General features: G+C 37.8%; 3 protein-coding genes across 8 annotated transcripts in view; 1 reads left to right on the plus strand and 2 right to left on the minus strand.

The window, feature by feature from the left end:
• Window positions 1–341: 341 nt before the first annotated feature.
• cirsr (corepressor of RBPJ and splicing regulator) lies at window positions 342–5,870 on the minus strand. 2 transcript variants are annotated; one of them, XM_014001398.1, is made up of 10 exons: window positions 5,699–5,870; window positions 5,275–5,369; window positions 5,049–5,122; window positions 4,906–4,919; window positions 4,635–4,690; window positions 4,502–4,550; window positions 3,808–3,928; window positions 1,915–2,021; window positions 1,566–1,651; window positions 342–1,101 (listed from the first exon to the last, which is right to left on the minus strand). In XM_014001398.1, exons 1-10 carry the CDS (start codon window positions 5,768–5,770, stop codon window positions 426–428), a joined length of 1,350 nt encoding a protein of 449 aa, XP_013856852.1. In that variant the 5' UTR covers window positions 5,771–5,870; the 3' UTR covers window positions 342–425. The 2 variants fall into 2 exon arrangements, with proteins under 2 accessions (XP_013856852.1, XP_013856851.1); XM_014001397.1 differs by having other exon boundaries at window positions 1,566–1,654.
• On the plus strand, window positions 5,766–8,893 carry scrn3 (secernin 3). Of its 3 annotated transcripts, none has more exons than XM_014001399.1 (9): window positions 5,766–6,120; window positions 6,206–6,269; window positions 6,390–6,565; window positions 6,692–6,873; window positions 6,982–7,181; window positions 7,850–8,062; window positions 8,148–8,310; window positions 8,400–8,583; window positions 8,668–8,893. In XM_014001399.1, exons 3-9 carry the CDS (start codon window positions 6,410–6,412, stop codon window positions 8,827–8,829), a joined length of 1,260 nt encoding a protein of 419 aa, XP_013856853.1. In that variant the 5' UTR covers window positions 5,766–6,120; window positions 6,206–6,269; window positions 6,390–6,409; the 3' UTR covers window positions 8,830–8,893. The 3 variants fall into 3 exon arrangements, with proteins under 3 accessions (XP_013856853.1, XP_013856855.1, XP_013856854.1); XM_014001401.1 differs by having other exon boundaries at window positions 5,953–6,120; window positions 8,403–8,583; XM_014001400.1 differs by lacking the exon at window positions 5,766–6,120 and having other exon boundaries at window positions 6,198–6,269.
• Window positions 8,894–9,721: 828 nt separating this feature from the next.
• Window positions 9,722–13,380, minus strand: part of gpr155a (G protein-coupled receptor 155a) — a 12,704-nt gene continuing 9,045 nt past the window's right edge. For all 3 annotated transcript variants that reach the window (XM_014001402.1, XM_014001405.1, XM_014001403.1), the window contains exons 13-16: window positions 12,275–12,370; window positions 12,130–12,191; window positions 11,881–12,018; window positions 9,722–11,302 (exon numbers count right to left, since the gene is read on the minus strand). In XM_014001402.1, the coding sequence (XP_013856856.1) occupies window positions 11,107–11,302; window positions 11,881–12,018; window positions 12,130–12,191; window positions 12,275–12,370 (492 nt within the window). In that variant the 3' untranslated portion in view covers window positions 9,722–11,106. The remainder of the gene's footprint in view (window positions 11,303–11,880; window positions 12,019–12,129; window positions 12,192–12,274; window positions 12,371–13,380) is intronic.

Below are 13,380 nucleotides of genomic sequence, written 5' to 3' on the forward strand. Positions count from 1 at the left end.
ACTTTATTTTACTTAATAAGAATAAACAGCCGTCTATGTTTACATCTTATTGGAATGAAAATAAAAATTAAGTAAAAGAAAAATAAAGAACAAAATACAAGTTGTCCTGTTTTTGAGCAGCTGAATGACAAAAAGGCCAACATTTTTCCATAAACTGATGAGCAGCTAATTGTTTCCAACAGTAATTAATTTAAACTGTTTTATTCAGGACAGAATCCCATCAGACTCCGGAGCTGCAGGAGATATTTTCTGTTCACTGCTGCCCTCTGCTGGAGGGAAATGTAACCATCAGTCTGTCCAGTAAAATTTTAAGTAAACCCAACACTTAACACTTAAAGACATTAAAAACAAACCTAAACAACATGCAGCTAGTTTTACTTTTTGGATTATGAGCAGAAAAAGTACAGAAAAGGTTGATTGAAACGTCAGTGCCTTCTTCTGCTCCTGTCGGTGCTCCTGCTCCTTCGCTTGCCCTCTCTTTCTTCTCTCCTCTCTCTGCTTCTGCTCCTCCTCTCAGCTGTCCTGCCTTTGTTTCCTTCTGTGCTTCTTCTGCTCCGCTCACCGTCTCCACTGTGACGTCTGTCTTTACCTCGGTCCTCCCTGCCTCTCTCACGGCTCTGACTTCGGTCCAACCCATCCTTGGAGCTGCTGACTGTCTGGCTGCCCCCGCTGCTGCGCCTCCTTCTCTCTTGACCTCCCTCCGACGTGATCTTGTTCTTCGGGCTGCGATTCCGACTCCCGCTCCGTCCCCTCTCTGTCCTTCTTTGTCTATAATCTCCAGACTCCTTTTTAGGCTGCTTATATGCAGTGCGGGGGCTCGGTGACCTGCTTCTGTGAGAGGAGGCCTTTTTCTGACTCTTGATTCGCCGCTCGGTGTCGACGCTGTTATCCCGACAGGACTCCTCTTTCTTATTCTTCTTTCTCTTTTGACTCTTGGACTTGCCCTTGTCTGAATCGGAGTCACTATCACTGCTGCTATCAGAGGAGTCACTCGAGCTCTCACTACTCTCCTGCTTCTTCTTGTGTTTCTTTTTGTTTTTCTTCTTCTGTTTTTTGCTCTTCTTCTTCTTCTTGTCCTTTTTTTCAAGCCGATCTAGTTTTCTTTAGAAAAAGGGGGAAAAGAAACAGTTAAACTTTCTGACAAGGCAGAGATTTTAGAATAATACACAACATTAGGAAAACATGCGCCTCAAATTATTACTGAATATCACAACAATACGAGCTGCAATCAAATGCTCCTGTCAACACAACACTTTCCACATGCTTCAGCCTTTTTATCCATTTTTAATTAAAGCAGGTGTGGAGATTTAGGGCAGTTTGATTATCAAATATTAATATAAGCACTTAGAATAAATGTCAGTAATAATGGACAAATATGTACAGTAATTAATACCTAAAAATATGATTCATTTGTCATTTGATAATAAAAGTTTACAGTAACATTTATTTTTTTTCTATATTAAAAGACAGATAATTATGTCTCATTATTATTATATTGCAGCCTTTTCATTTTCTACTTAAAATGGGTGATTAAAAATATTAAATTAAGCACATGATGGAATTACCTGAGGAGTTTTTGTTTTTGTTTGGTGGTTAAAGACTTCAGAAATTCCACTTCAGGATCATCTTCTTCATCACTGGCAACATATTCCTGCTAAAATAAAAAAAAAATAAAACACATCCTGTAATCAGAACTAAGGCAGATAAATGAATAAATGATATCAGATGATCAGGTTTGAAACAATATTATTCCTCTCATCTTTTAGTTCACTTCACAACACATTTTTCAGAAAACGCATGTTATGCTGTCTATCACAGCTTTCATCTTCTCCCGTTCTCAAGGGGGTCCTACTGTATGTGTGTTTGTATATTGTCTTATGTGCACTGAGATGACAGTGTGAGGCTGACAATTACCTGTGATGGATCACAAACAGTAGAATTCCTATCAAGGACACATTTTTTCAGGGCAAACCCACTGTTTCGCATCTCAGCCATTAACTCCGAGGGGTGCATCGACGGACCTGTTGGCACAAATCACAGCCTCAGAGTCCCATTGATGTCGAGCCCATACCATCCACTATCCCCACAGTGGGAATTTCACAGGCGGCTTTGTTAACGGAATGGGACATCAAATCAACTCACTCCACTTCCGGCTGAGCAAATCATACAATATCATTCTCCGCCAAAGCGGCAGTTAAGGGAATCAGAATACACAATAATTAGTTTTTTTTCTCCCTGCACAGGAGGGGGACCATTACGGCACTCCACCATCAGCCCCACTGACTGGACTCTCCCAGGGTAAACATTATTACTTTACAACTCAACTCGCTGATTGCAGAACTCAGAATCAGCTCAAGGCTTGGAGCTGAAAAACTGCAGGACAAAAAGCCCGACAAGACAGAAGCTGCTGCAACGTACAAACAGCTATTTTATGATGTGGATTCTTAACCCAGCTAAAAACGAGCAGCGTTAACAACATGTATTTAAAAATTATCATGTTGTGTTTAATAAAAACAGTACAAATGACAAAAAAGATAAATTAATAAAATGTATACATAYTGAATTTACTGGTACGGAACTGATTTCTGACATTTTAGAGTATTTTTGACACCATTTGCACACAAATACAATGGGCCTCACGCAAGAACATGTTCGTATTCTTATCCTAAATTTCTCTTACTTTTGTTCGTGCGAACATGTCACGTCAGACTCAACAAACTCTTCTATCTTCAGGAAAAGGGTGTAAATGAGCTGCGTAAATTCCACCTGTTCGTATCCAGCTGCTCGTGCACGAGGAGAGGTTATTTACATAATTACCACCCCAAAAACACCATATAAGGCTATGTTTCCTGCCCCACATACCAGGAAATGTCCATTCATAAAYGACATCGCAACGTAAAAAAGAAGAACTTTACGAGTTCGGAGATTGTAGTCCTGCTTTCTGAGATCGAGAAAAGAAAATCTGTTCTCTTTAGCAGAGTCAGCTGTGGAATTAAAGGAGCCGCTTAAAGGAATGAAATGTGCTGTTAATGTCGTGTCTCCTGTGGGTCGTTACAGTCAGAAATAAAAATATAAATCATATTCATCTAGTCCAGCTCCGGTTTTTCTTTGGTCAAATATTTTTTAATTTAAGTGTAAACAACTGTGTTATTGTATTTACATTTATTCAGAAGGGTGGTTGCGCACCGCTACCCCCCCCCACCCAGCCTGGCCGTCTCCCCCGCTCCCTGCGGTCGCAAGTGACAGATGCGGTTCTGAAAAGACGCATTTTAAAACATCTCCAAACTTCAATTAAAGCATAATTTAAGTTGTTTTTTTAGTTTGAGATCTTCATATTAACATTGTAGCTTTATACAACAGCATTAAAAGACAATTTAACTTAATCTAATCAATTTATGTCGTTAAAATCTAATTCCAGTTCAAACAGAATAACCTATTGTCAACATAATTATGGAGTGTGATTTATTTTCAACTCAAAATATTTTCTAAATAACGAAGTATAAAGTTATTATCGAGGAAAACCCGTCTGGATAACAGCAGACTGACTGCTCGTAAAATATACGACAGGTCTGGACCACTCGTGAATTTTGTTCGTATCTGAAGAAAATCTTAGAATACGAAAACATTGGTGAATGCCACAAATTCTCCTAAATCACTCGTACGCACAACTTAAGAACAAATCTGTGCGTACGAACGGTTCTTGCATGAGGCCCAATGACTTGAAATATTTTATGAAATATAAAAACAAAACAGAAGGAAAATATTCCCAATTATATTTAGAATCATCTTTCCAGTTATAATGACTACCTGCAGCGTCATCGGAGGCCACGGAGCTGGCATTGATGCCCGACAGTCCAAACAGGGGRCACTCTCTGTCTGTGTTCACGTGACCCCATTTGTGACACTTGATGCACCTCACGTTGCGCACCTTTGGAATTAAACCACAGAAAATCACAACACTGAATAACCAATCATTATAAGGTCAACTTTTTTTTTTAGTTAAGTTACAATTTTGACTTTTACATTCATTAAATAATTCATGCCTGACGTTGACATTTAACTGGGGTGGAGGACTGGTGACAAAGATGTTTGACAAGCTTGTAATCAACAGGTTTTAATCCCACAAAACATTTAGGAGAAGCCAACACATCTGCCTCACTGTGGGCCYTTGAGCAAGKYCCTCCAGCTGCCTTAGATGGCAGCCCACTGTTCACATGTATAAAAATGTTTTAGTGGAATTATAACATGTGACTTGGCTTAATTGATAAATAAAAGTAAATTTTTTGTTCATTTTTTGTTGTCATCTTGAGACTTTTTGAAAATAGATGTCCACACACATAAAAGTCTCATGATGACAGACTTCTGTGAGCACGTGGGTCAAGCATTACAAGACTTTTTCATTTCACATCCTGAAATCCATTCACAGAATTTAGTTTTGYTATTGAGACTGATGGTTAGCCACGTCTTGTGTAAAGAAATATTTAAAGAGGCAAATTACTACCTGAATTCCAAACGGTTGATCTCTAATGTTCATATCATCCTTTGCATACCTACAGRATAAAAAWAAAAAAATAATTAAGTCTAGCAATGTTGACTTCCAACAACTCAATCAAATGTTAGATTATACCACTTACTTCTCTCGAGGGGCACCTTTCTGCCACTCAAAYTTGTATTCATCATCTCCTCCGTCCTGGAAACAAAAAAACACCAGACTTTGGAGCTATGTGTGCAATATTTGAGCTATTATTTCATATTTTCTTTTCTTTAGCAACTCAGTCAGCAATAAAATATTACGTTTAATACTTTTAGAATACTGCATCTACAAAACTCTTAACATTTTAGAGAATAACCTGAGTGTTTACTTTCATACTGTGCAAATATTGTACTATGAACATGTGGTGTTACCTCTTTTTTCTCCTCTTCAAGTCAAGTGCAGGATACGACATGGAGCAAAACAGAATATATTTATTATTTAAACACAGTGATCTTAAAAAACAGCAAATTTAATCATTTGTAGCRGAAAGAATTGAGCTGGGAAAACAATTTACCTTTAGATGCTCCAGGTGGAGCCTCATACATAAAATTGAGGCCATTTTTAACACGATCATCCCCCATCAACAACCTGTAGGTGAGAAGATAGATAGATAGATAGATAGATAGATAGATAGATAGATAGATAGATAGATAGATAGATAGATAGATAGATAGATCAGTTGCAGCTTTACAACACTCAGTACATAAAGTAAAGCCTTTGACAAGATAATTTAATCAAACCTGTTGTTGTAAGTGTCTTGTTCTTTCAGGTATGCCTGCATAAGATCTTGCTGCTTGTTCTTCTCGAAGGTCAGTTTCTGTTCGGCTATCCATACCTAAAACACAAGATGGTTAGAGCACATATGCTCCATACAAAACCATGTAGGTATGTTAGTTCATGTTTGAACTTCAACAGCTCTACGTAYACATTTATACAAATAAACAACACCCGTACAATACTAACTTATTTTAACTGCTTGATTCATACAAAACCGAATTAAGACATGAGAACACACTGAACAGTGATTATTTACTTTTTTAAACATATCGGGCATGGTGGTTGATACGAGGAAGCAGCTAGCAGATAGCTCTTTTAGCTAACGCAAGCTAAACGAAAGTGTTTTTGCCTTAAAAATAGTAAAGATGACCATTAACTAGCACTCACCTTTTTGATATTTGACTTCGAAGCAGGATGAAAATCCTTCTTACACATAAAATTGGCAAACGACTTCCCCATGGCTGACAACAAGTATSATTAGCTAGGTACTGTTGAGTGAAATACGAAGAGCTACAGAGCTAGCTACAGGAGCTCCTGGGTTAACATCATTTATACACTGTTTCACGCGGCGGAGCACCGAGTAGGCGGAGTCTACGCTGCACTATATGAAATAAACTCCTCTTTTGCGACCCGTCATCACTTTTAGCCGGATCATGTGCTGTTATACTGGTAAGGACCAGACCCAATTGCGTAACTTCCTCAACTTGTAAACAAAAACAGTGAACAGTAAAATAAACATGCAGAGTAGCCAAACTATTGAACAAACACAATATCTACTCTGTTGATGAACGTGTCCGTTTAAAAACAAGGTAAATAATAGCAGTGATTCAGATAATAAACATACTTTTCTTGTTGTTTCACTTTGGTCACGTGACTGAACTGTTTCCGTGTCAGTGACCTGAACTGCTGGAGAAACAAACAAGAACAGAAACTGATACTGACAGCGTTCAGTGGACAGGTGAGTACACCATAAACGTAACATTTATCCCCCCCTCACTGTGGGGTTGTTGAGTTTGATTTTGCTAAAACTGCCTTGAAATCTCACTCCATAGCTGCATGTCTTTTCTGTTTCTCCCAGCTGGTAGGTAGGTAGCAGAAATGGACCCCTCCTCATGTGACACCTTTGTGGCTCTCCCTCCCTCCACTGAGGGCCAGCACATCATCTTTGGTAAAAACTCAGACAGACCCTGTGATGAAGTGCAGGAGGTTGTGTATTTTGCTGCCAGARACCATGATCCAGATGAGAAGCTTGAGGTAGGTGACATGTCATTTAGTCACTAACCTTTAATTTTCCTCAGAATGACTGTTTCTTACTGAGGAGGCCAGTTTATAACTATTACCTATTTCCCCCCATGTGTTTTGTTCTTTCTGTATTAAAAGTGTACATACATAGAGATCGAGCAGGTTGCCCACACGTATGCTGTTGTGCTGAGCAGACCAGCGTGGTTGTGGGGGGCCGAGATGGGCGCAAATGAGCATCAGGTGTGCATTGGAAATGAGGCAGTGTGGGGCAGAGAGAGCGCTGATGGAGAGGAGGCTCTGCTCGGCATGGATCTGGTGAGGTAAGATCAGTGATTTGACRTTTCATTTGTTAATTTGTCGTTTTGTAAGACAAACACACTGTCCAAGTTCTTTTGCTCGTTCTGAGTTGTTTTGGGGAAACGTTCCAGGCTTGGACTTGAGAGAGCTGACACGGCTGAGAAAGCCGTGGATGTCATTGCCGATCTGTTGGGGAGGTACGGTCAGGGAGGATCATGCATGGAGGATGAATGTGGCTTCACCTACCACAATAGCTTCCTTGTTTCAGACAGGAAGGAAGCCTGGGTGCTGGAAACATCAGGGAAGTACTGGGCTGCAGAAAAAGTGGAAGGTAATCGAAGGAAAGGACAAAGACACTTAGACCAACAGTATATTCAGACATGTTATTTTAATAATATTCATAGGTAAAATAAGAACATTTTAAAGTATAATGAACAAAAAGAGCAGCTWATTTTAAATTATTACATAAACTCAGAGCTTTGGAGGGACACTACAAGTAAATTACTTTATATTGGGTTAGCACAGATAGTTTAGCRTTTGAGACTGATAAAAGACAAGGAAAAAGGTTATAATTAAGACACAAAAGAGGTTGACCAGTTTTTCATTATTTGGATCTGATTCTCAGAACCTGAATTTGAAATTAAAATAATAAAAATATCCAACATTAATAGATTAAAAAAAACTGAGGTAAACTAAACAATGAGTAAAATCATGCTGTTTTAAATACTTATACAATTTCTCCACCAGATGGCAGCACTTGTATTGTTTTCATATGAGACAAAGCTTGCTTGAGCTCATAGGGTTTTTTATATGTAGTACAGCTTTTGAATAGCTGCATGACCAATCCGTTACCACATTATTTGTGCCTTTGGGTGCCATTTTGTTTTTGTTTAAGAAAGTACCAGTAAAAAAAAGAAACCTGTGGTGGAAGATAATTAGATGCAGAATGACTTCTTCATGTTGATTGTTGAATAATATTTTGTTATGCACACTTTCAAGGTGGATATCGCAACATCTCAAACCAGTATGGCATAACAACCAAGATAGACAAGGAGCATCCAGAAATGAGGGCCTATGCTCAAAGCAAGGGCTGGTGGGACGGAAAAACAGAGTTCAACTTTGCTGCAGTTTACTCCTATYTAACGACAGCCAGAATAGAGTCTGCTGGGAGTCGATACTGTGACGGGAAAAAGTTGTTAGAAAAGAGAAATGGTTAGTTAACTCAGACATTGTTATGGAAAGTTTAAATCAAATTGGTATAAAAAAAAAGTTAATGTTGTTTTTTTGTTCGCTGGAGGTCACATCACTGCAGAGGCGATGATGGATATCCTGCGAGATAAAGACAGTGGCATTAACATGGAGGGCATGTTTATGACAACAGGAAGTATGGTGTCTGTGATTCCGACGGACCCTGCTCTGCCAGGAGTTCACTACTTTACAGCAACTCCAGACCCTGAGAGGTGACGCTCTTCAGCTCAGAAAGCACTACATTGAATTAGACTGCAATTTTACTCTTGAAGTTTTATTTTACTTTATGTTTTTGGTTCAGCAGATCAGTGTTCAAACCGTTCATCTTTGTGAAAAATGCTCGTCTGCTGAAGGACACCACCTCCCCCAGTTTTGGTTCAGAAGACCCCGTGAAGAAAAAACCTCGCTTTCAGAGCAAACCGGACCGCAAACATCCATTGTTTGTCAAACACGAACTTATTGCTGCCATAATTGAATCCTACAAGGTTTATTTCATGCTAATGATTTATTTATTTCATTTTGACCAATGCCAAAAATATACTCAGCATTTTTTTTATTATTCTTCATAGGACAGAGGACAGAAGATCACAGAAGGTATGAGGCAGCTTGAGAAAGAGATGATGAAAGAAATGGAGAAGTTTCTTGAACAAGGCATCGAGGAGCCGGACCTCTTGGTGAACCTGTTTTCAAGTTCTGTTCAGAAGGAGCTGTCTGTTTACAACAAAAGTTGAGATACTTGTCATTTAAAGCACATGTGATGTCAAATTTTTGTAATAAATGTTTTTGGAAAAATAACATTGATGGTATATTGTAAAAAAAAAATCCACCTCCCAAAGATGAACAGTGGAGATATTCACATGTGAAGTAACAGGAMGTGATGATAAAGGAGAATGTCTGCATGTGAACAGAATGTTGCTACAATGGCTAACAACACAGACTGTAGAGAAGAATCTGTTTCTTTAGATTATTTTGAGTCACTAGATAAAGAAGAATYAGAGTTCAAATGATATTGTTTTAAYAAACAAAGACAGGGAGTTCCTTTTCTTAAAAAGTCCYCCTTTGATGTYACTTCCTGTTTCACTTTGGCTGAGCCCAGTTCMSAAGAAAATATGACAGTTATGTGACAAAACGGGTAAAATCATGTATTTTGACAAATTTCTTCACTAAATGTTTTCTTGGACTTCTTGTATTTGCAATATATGCATGTCACAAGCACTTTAATAGAAACACATTTCTAAAGTTCAACCTTTAGTCRGCATGCTTGTAGGATAAATTAGTAAATCTGAACACTTTTAGATGTATTAAAATGGTCATTTTAACACAACCCAGCAATATTCATGAATTCCAAGAACAAAAAACATCTTACTTTCAATTTTATTAGATTAAACATGTTTAAGATTTAAGTTGTGTTGTATATTATAAAAATAAATACAGTTGATTTAAAAAAGTTTTTATTCTGTATTGTTTRCAGCTTTTGACAAAAGGAAAAATGGGATTGCTAGATTGACAAAAATAGATTAATAAAAATAAAACTTTTTTCTATTTGCATTTAGAAGCATATTTAGTGAATACAAGTGTTCACAATGAGAATTTTTCAGTAAACACACACACACAAACTGGTGATTTACTACAAAACAAGGTCAACATGTTTATTTTGGTTATCTGAAGGGACAAACTGTGACATTTGTCATGTGATGACACGGACATTAGATTCAGTCACAACCTGTTGCATATTTGTCTGAAGAAAAGCAAACTGTTTTGTTTTTGACACCAAAGACATGCAGGCTGTAAGCAACACAGGTTTGTAAATAAACCAGCTTTTTATTATGACCATCTGTCACATTAATGAGACACAGTAGATCAGACTATAACTACAGTTGTGCGATTTAGCAAGTAGTTTTGCATCAATTAATTTTGGCCTCATTTCTGAGTTAAATCCTGAGCAAGTAAAGAAAACAAATCTTATTTTTTTGACAAAACATACAAAAACTACATTCACAGAATCATAAGTTCTAATTTTCCAGTGATTAAGTAAGTATTTACTTTCAGAGAGAACCTCTAATATTTAACATTTAATGTGAAAACTGAGGTTAAATCTTGCTGAGTAACAAATGCTTCCTGATTTAATCAGGATTATAACATAGAGACCACTTTATGATTACATTTTTTATGAGTTGAAACATTTTTTGGCTAAAAAAAGAAACATGTTAATAGATGTATGTATGACATGTTTGAAATTGGCACATCGATGCTGCAAAWGGATTTAAGATACTGACAATATGATCCTGCTCTACAACACTGCATAATTCATAGGAACTGCAGCAATRCTTGTGCTTTATTCTTCAGCAGCGTTAAAATAGCAGGAAACACTTTATTTTAACGATAAACGGACAAAATTTAATTGCAAATGTTTTGAGTGCAGAAGCATTTCACAAGTAACATTTGTTATGCTGTCCTCTTTCCCTGCATCATAAGCTTATTAACCTTTTTTTAACATTCATGAGCAGAAAGCATAACATTAATTAAATCACAGAAACCAAGCAAAAAGAGTCCCATTTAAAACGCTTTGTTTTAAACTGCGTGAAACTTATCCCTTAATCCGAAATCCAGTTTTTGTTTAAACAAATGAATCACAGCTTTATTCACTGGTTCACCTTAAAACAAATGGTTGTTCAGCTAAACAAATATTTATTGTACACGCACCTGAAACCTCATCAACTGTTTCACTGTTAGCGTAAGGCAGCTGCAGTTTTATATTTAGTAATATTAAATATAAAGATTGAGGTGATTCAGAAAGAAAATTAAATATTTCCCTTTTAAGACCAAAGCCACACAGCTCACAATGCCCAGTGGAGTTTTTCCGTAAAAAAAAAAAGTGCTGTAGCTAAATTTGAGCTACATCAGTGCATAACCAGTGCTGCAATGTGTGAACTGAGCAAACTTTCCTGTTTAAACTGAAATGCTGCTTGAGATAAAAAATAAAAATAAAAACACCAATTCTGAATCTTTTATGTTGTAAAGTAGTAATGAAGCTGGCTGTCTTCAAAGCTGTATTTCTGCTTGATGTGCTGAAGGACGCCCCCCTGCTGCAGCCGTGTCCCGTAAAGCACCGCCTCGCCGCGGTCCAGCGCCAAGCCCACCTGCAGAAGCCAATCCACCAGTTCGCAGCCAAGGAAGCAGTCCATCCTAGTCTTCATTCCACACCTGAAAGGCAATAAAGTAGCTAAAAGCAGGACTACTATTCTAACAAAAGAAAAAAAAAAGAGACACACCGCAAGAATCAATATTTAACAAATACTGTAAAGGTGTCGTGGAGATATTTTTCAAAAGCAGAAACACGTGAACAAAAGAAGGTGCGCTGCGTGGTTGGTCGTCAATGATTTAATAAAGGTTTGCAATTGCAAAGAATGAGCAGCAACGCAAACAGAAGTGAATCAGGTCTGTCACGCTACCACTGAAAAACAGTAGCATAGGAAATGGTTTTTACATCCGGTTGAAGTCCGTAAGCAACCAATGACAGAGTGACAAATATTAACAAGCTATCCAATGGGAACGAGGTCTTCAGACACCAGGTGACGTCTCAGAATCATGAGTWCAGATTATAMCAATGTAGCAGTTTTCAAAGAGATACAATTAGAAATGTCAGCGCAGTGTGAGCCTTAATGATCAGGCCGAGAGTTATAATTATTCTAGCACAAAGACATTTGAGGATAACCTCCAATAACATGCAGTACACATGTTTACTCAAAATATTCTCAACCACAGACCAGAGCAGCTCTCACCTTCTCTTTTTAACGATGTCACGGAAACACATTTTCATGTGGTATTTGTTGAACTGGACGCAGGTCGTTCTGATGTCATCAGGTAAATCGGGCTGCGGCTGCTCCTTTTTCTTCTTTCCACAACACTGACTGAACAACCTAAAAAACAATAATTACAAAGAAACCCACAGACTTTGTAATACCTTTGATACGCACACAGCAGACCGTGTATAAAACAGCTCAATGTGAATCCTTGACATTATTATTTACCTCTTCAATGGCAGCAAAATAAAGTGCTTGTCCAGCCCRAAAAGAGCAAATGAGATAAATCCCTGGCAACAGAAAACTATACAGATGAGGGTCTATGTGGGAGTAATTATGAAATATTTTAGGACTTATGTATTTATACACTAACCTGCCCAAAGTTGGCTATAGCACAGAAGAACTGCAGCTCCAGGTAGAGTCTCCCAGGAGAGTGATTACAGAGCAACCACAAACAGCTGGATAAATTCTGTTATTAGAGAATTTAAGAGACTATTAGTTTAAACATTTTAGTCAGTCGTGCTCATGGTATCAACTTGTGGAAACTTGAATTAATTTTATTTCATAAAATTAAATAAAACTTCTAGTCTAAAATGACATTGTAGGATCTACAGGGGAAAGAAATCCCAGGCAACAATAAATGCAAATATTTAGCATTTTCTGCATTTGGTTTTTTGGAACCATTAGTCTGATTTATGCACAAAACAGCAGAATGTGGGCAGAAAACCTAACCCTCATTTATTCAGGCAAATCCCATTGATTTTTAAGGGGAGGCCTAAAGGCACCCCAAACATGTAAGTTTTAGACTAAATGAGCACTAGCGTTGATTTTAGCCCCTTTTTGGAGGTGCTCCAGCACCCTCAAATTTGAACTAAGCACTCCCTGAAGAKAAAGAAACTATTATTACTATTTTGTGAGGAAATTTTGTTCTCAACCYRTTGATTCACCAAAATATAAAATAAATTTGGAAATAGAAGCACACCTCTTCCAGTCAGACAGTAACGTATCCGGAGAGATTAACACTCAAAATCCAAGTTTTCCCCGGTCTTGAACGCATCACAAACAAGTCACAGCTATGGTCTCCTCCTGCAGCTGCTCCACATGATGTGCAGAGTTTTCAGTGWGTGAACGAACATGAAGTTAGCTGTATGGACTGTTTGAGGAGTTTAGAAATAAAATGTTTCATGTTTATTTATTGTATAATTGGTTAACATTACAGTAGACCTTTTGGTCCACTACTGGAGTTTTAATACATCTTTAAGCTTCTTATAAACATAATAGATAATGATGAGCATATTGCTTTGGGTGGCTAGGTCATTGGTAAGGATTGATAATTATTACAATTTTAATTTAAATAGTGACCCCGCCCCCAAAAAAGTTAGGCTATACTATGTTTCTTAGACCAGTGTTTCCCAAAGTTGGGGCCGTGACCCAAAGTGGGGTCCCGAAAAATCAAGGTGGGGTCCTGAAAAGATTTTC

The sequence above is a fragment of the Austrofundulus limnaeus genome, unplaced genomic scaffold (genome assembly GCF_001266775.1).
Source record: "Austrofundulus limnaeus strain Quisiro unplaced genomic scaffold, Austrofundulus_limnaeus-1.0 Scaffold9, whole genome shotgun sequence".
In the NCBI taxonomy this organism is placed as follows: Eukaryota; Metazoa; Chordata; class Actinopteri; order Cyprinodontiformes; family Rivulidae; genus Austrofundulus; species Austrofundulus limnaeus.